General features: G+C 38.8%; 1 protein-coding gene across 1 annotated transcript in view; it reads right to left on the bottom strand.

Annotated features, from left to right (window-relative positions):
• Nucleotides 1–3369, bottom strand: part of birc6 (baculoviral IAP repeat containing 6) — a 109571-nt gene that overhangs the window by 47766 nt on the left and 58436 nt on the right. The window contains 1 exon segment of the mRNA XM_016558538.1: nt 2446–2663. Within this exon segment, the coding sequence (XP_016414024.1) occupies nt 2446–2663 (218 nt within the window).

Below are 3369 nucleotides of genomic sequence, written 5' to 3'. Positions count from 1 at the left end.
TGCCGCGCGCTCTCCTATTGCGGTCTTTGATCTTGAAATGAGCTGATAATTAATAAAATGCAGCGCTTATCTTTTGATTTCGTTGACGTGAACTCCATTAAATTTAAATATAGCGCGGGAATTGAAGATCGGATTTAAATCCGTTTTGCGACGACACATTTATAAGTGTAAATGGAAACGTTTTAACAAATCAGATAGATATCCGATCAGCGAAAACACATGAAATGACCAGGTGTAAACAGGCCCAAAAGAACAGTACTTATTTGAAATAAAAATTTTTGTAACTACAAATGTCTTTACTGTCAGTTGTGATCAATGTAAAACATCCGTGCTGAATAAAAGTAGTCATTTCTTTTAAAAAATCCCTTTAAGCTACTTCCAAATGAGAGAGATTGAAAGACAGGAAAGGAAGATGCGTTTCCTAGACTTTCTCTTCCACACACACTTTGTCACTCTGGTTTTTGACATTGATCGTTCCAGACGTGACGCCATGCTGAAATTTACTGCTTGCTTTAAAGACTGACAGCATGTCACAACATTATGAGGGGAAACAATGAGGTCAGAAGCTGTGCATCAGCTGAATAATAGGCTAGGAGCACGGTAAAAAGAAGAGTGGTGCATTTCCCATAATTCCATAGTGTGTACTTTACTTTGGACCCTGTGATATTATGGTAGGTAGCATGGAAGAAAATAGATGAATGGTTGCAGGCTGGACTCAAACCAGCTTGAGTATCACAAGTCTTCATTTTTGACTGTGCAAAGATGTTGATAGTGAAAATACCGAAGGAGGGACAAATAGGAGAGTGGAAGAGAGAGCAGAATAAATATGCGCTGACCGCAGTGCTCTTCTTCGGTTGAGAGCGAGTGGGTTTAATATTTGCTCTGCCAATACTTCTGCCGCCCCAAGGACGCCCATTATGATTCTTACAGGCCACTGGCCACCGTTCAAATCCTCAGCCCTGAACCCACCCCTCCCCAAACTATAAATTCACACAGACACACCCCCCTGCACAGAGTATCATTTATATGCTTTTTTTTCTCTTAAACACTGGAATTAAAAAAATTATTTTAATAAAACCTGTCTGTGAGGGCTGAATATTGATTTTTATGAAAGTCATTTGCTTTGGTATTGGGGGTCTGATGATGATGGTCGTTTCTTTCATTATTTTCTCATTATGATTGTGCTGCAGCTGTCCTTTGTGAAGACACTTTCATTTCAGCTGCGTGAAACTCCCCATAATCATGTAATGACTAAAAGAGCCGTCCAACTCCTCTCTATACCTTCTGTTTTAATAGGACTACACTACACCTGAATGAGTGGTTGTGCTCACTCTCTCTCATTCACACACACACACCTCTCCTCATTAAGTCAAGGGCTCTGAATAAAGAGCCCTTCAGCAGTCTGTAAAGAGTGGCTACCACAGTCATTAATAAAATGACATGTCTCAGTCTGAGAAACATCTCCATTAAGGTCATTATAGGAGTGTCTTTTCCTTCCCCTGCACACACTTACAAATTATCTGAACAGAGCCGTTTCGTACCGCTTTTTATCATTATATTTTTCCCTGAAGTCCACTTATAATTTTAGTCTGGATCACTGAAACAGATCTCAGATTGTGAATGAATTATTCAGACTGGTTCTGTGAACTGAATCAATGAAAATATTTAACTCAAAAGAACGACTCGTTCACAAATCAGGCATTACTATTTCTTTCATGAAAATTAAGAGGAAGATTATATACAAGTAACTACTTTATTGTGGCCTGTTACTAACACAAGGAACATATAGAATTGACATATAGAACATATAGAATTGAAAGATACTTCCGATGAAATCCGAGAGCTTTCTGATCCTCCATGGACAGCAGCGCAACTACCACGTTCAAGGCCCAGAAAGGTAGTAAGGACATCGTTAAAATAGTCCATGGTTCAACCTTAATTTTATGAAGCTATGAGAATACTTTTTGTGCACAAAGAAAACAAAAATAATCACTTGTTTATGCACAAAAAGCATTCTCATAGCTTTATCAAATTAAGGTTGACCCACTGATTTCACATGGACTTATTTTAATGATGTCCTTACTACCTTTCTGGGCCTTGAATGTGGTAGTTGTTTTGCTGTCTATGGAGGATCAGAAAGTTCTTGGATTTCATCAAAAATATCTTAATTTGTGTTGAGAAGATGAACGAAGGTCTTACGGGCTTGGAACGACATGAGGGCGAGTAATTAATGACAGAATTTTTATTTTTGGGTGAACTAATACTTTAAATTCCCCTTCTGATTCATTTAACTATGTACCAGTGTAGTTCACACAGTCAGTCTTTAGTTGAATGCTTTGATATGTAAATGTGTGTGGTTACATTCTAATGTTCTCATGGTTGTCACAAGAAAGATGATTGTTGTGGACCAAATGGAACATAATCGGTGTGTGGGTTAACACTGACCTCACTGGAGTTGGCACTGCCGCTGGGCACTCTGGGAGCGTGATGGCTGAGGGCAGATAGGCAGGCCAGGATGAGGTGGATTGCACCAATCTCAAGAGCCATACGCCTCAACAGCAGCCCGTCATCTGTGGTAAGGGGAGTTGAGCTGAACAAAGACCGGAGCACGTGGAAGGGCAACGTGGGCAGAACGTTAGCAGAGGGAGACTGCAGGATGTGACCTTGAGGAAGAAAGATAGATGGAGAGAATTGGAAGAAATCTCTAGATGAGAAAAACCTGATTTAAACAATCAAAATATCATTTTCTCTAGCACTCAATAACAAACTTAACCAGCCTACCAATACATCAAGCAATCAGATGACCAATCAACAGTCCAGACTGACAGAAATACACAGTGGGCAGCCAATCCAGGCTCAATTAAACCAATCGATGAAGCAACCGCGCAGTAACCCAATCAATGCTTCCCGTAGGGCAAACGCAGAATTGTGTGTGTATCTGCCTGTAGGGTATTTATGTATAACAGCCATTAGAGAAGTTTGATTCTCAGCTGAAGGTTTGTTTGAACTAGTAGAGGTGGTTATGATAGGGTTAATGATGGATAATAGAATAATGGATCAGTTCTGCATATATGCAATAGCTCTATTTGAGCCTCTTCACTTGTCCAATTTAGGCAACTTGTGAAACAGACAGAAGGTTTGGGTCACAGCTGAAAAATGCTTAAGAAAAGGGAATGGATACACTACTGTTTAAAATTTGGGATTAAAAAATAAATTAATACTATTTTTCATCAAGGACACATTAAATTGTCACATTAAAGTGACATTTAAAATGTAGAAAACAAAAGTTTTCTATTTCAAATAAACTTTGAACTATTCATAAAAAAAAATCATGGTTGGTTTCCAAAAAAAAAAAAAAATGAGCAAATG

This window comes from Sinocyclocheilus rhinocerous, unplaced genomic scaffold (assembly GCF_001515625.1).
Source record: "Sinocyclocheilus rhinocerous isolate Xijiao unplaced genomic scaffold, SAMN03320098_v1.1 scaffold851, whole genome shotgun sequence".
In the NCBI taxonomy this organism is placed as follows: Eukaryota; Metazoa; Chordata; class Actinopteri; order Cypriniformes; family Cyprinidae; genus Sinocyclocheilus; species Sinocyclocheilus rhinocerous.
This window is presented reverse-complemented; position numbering and strand designations above follow the sequence as displayed.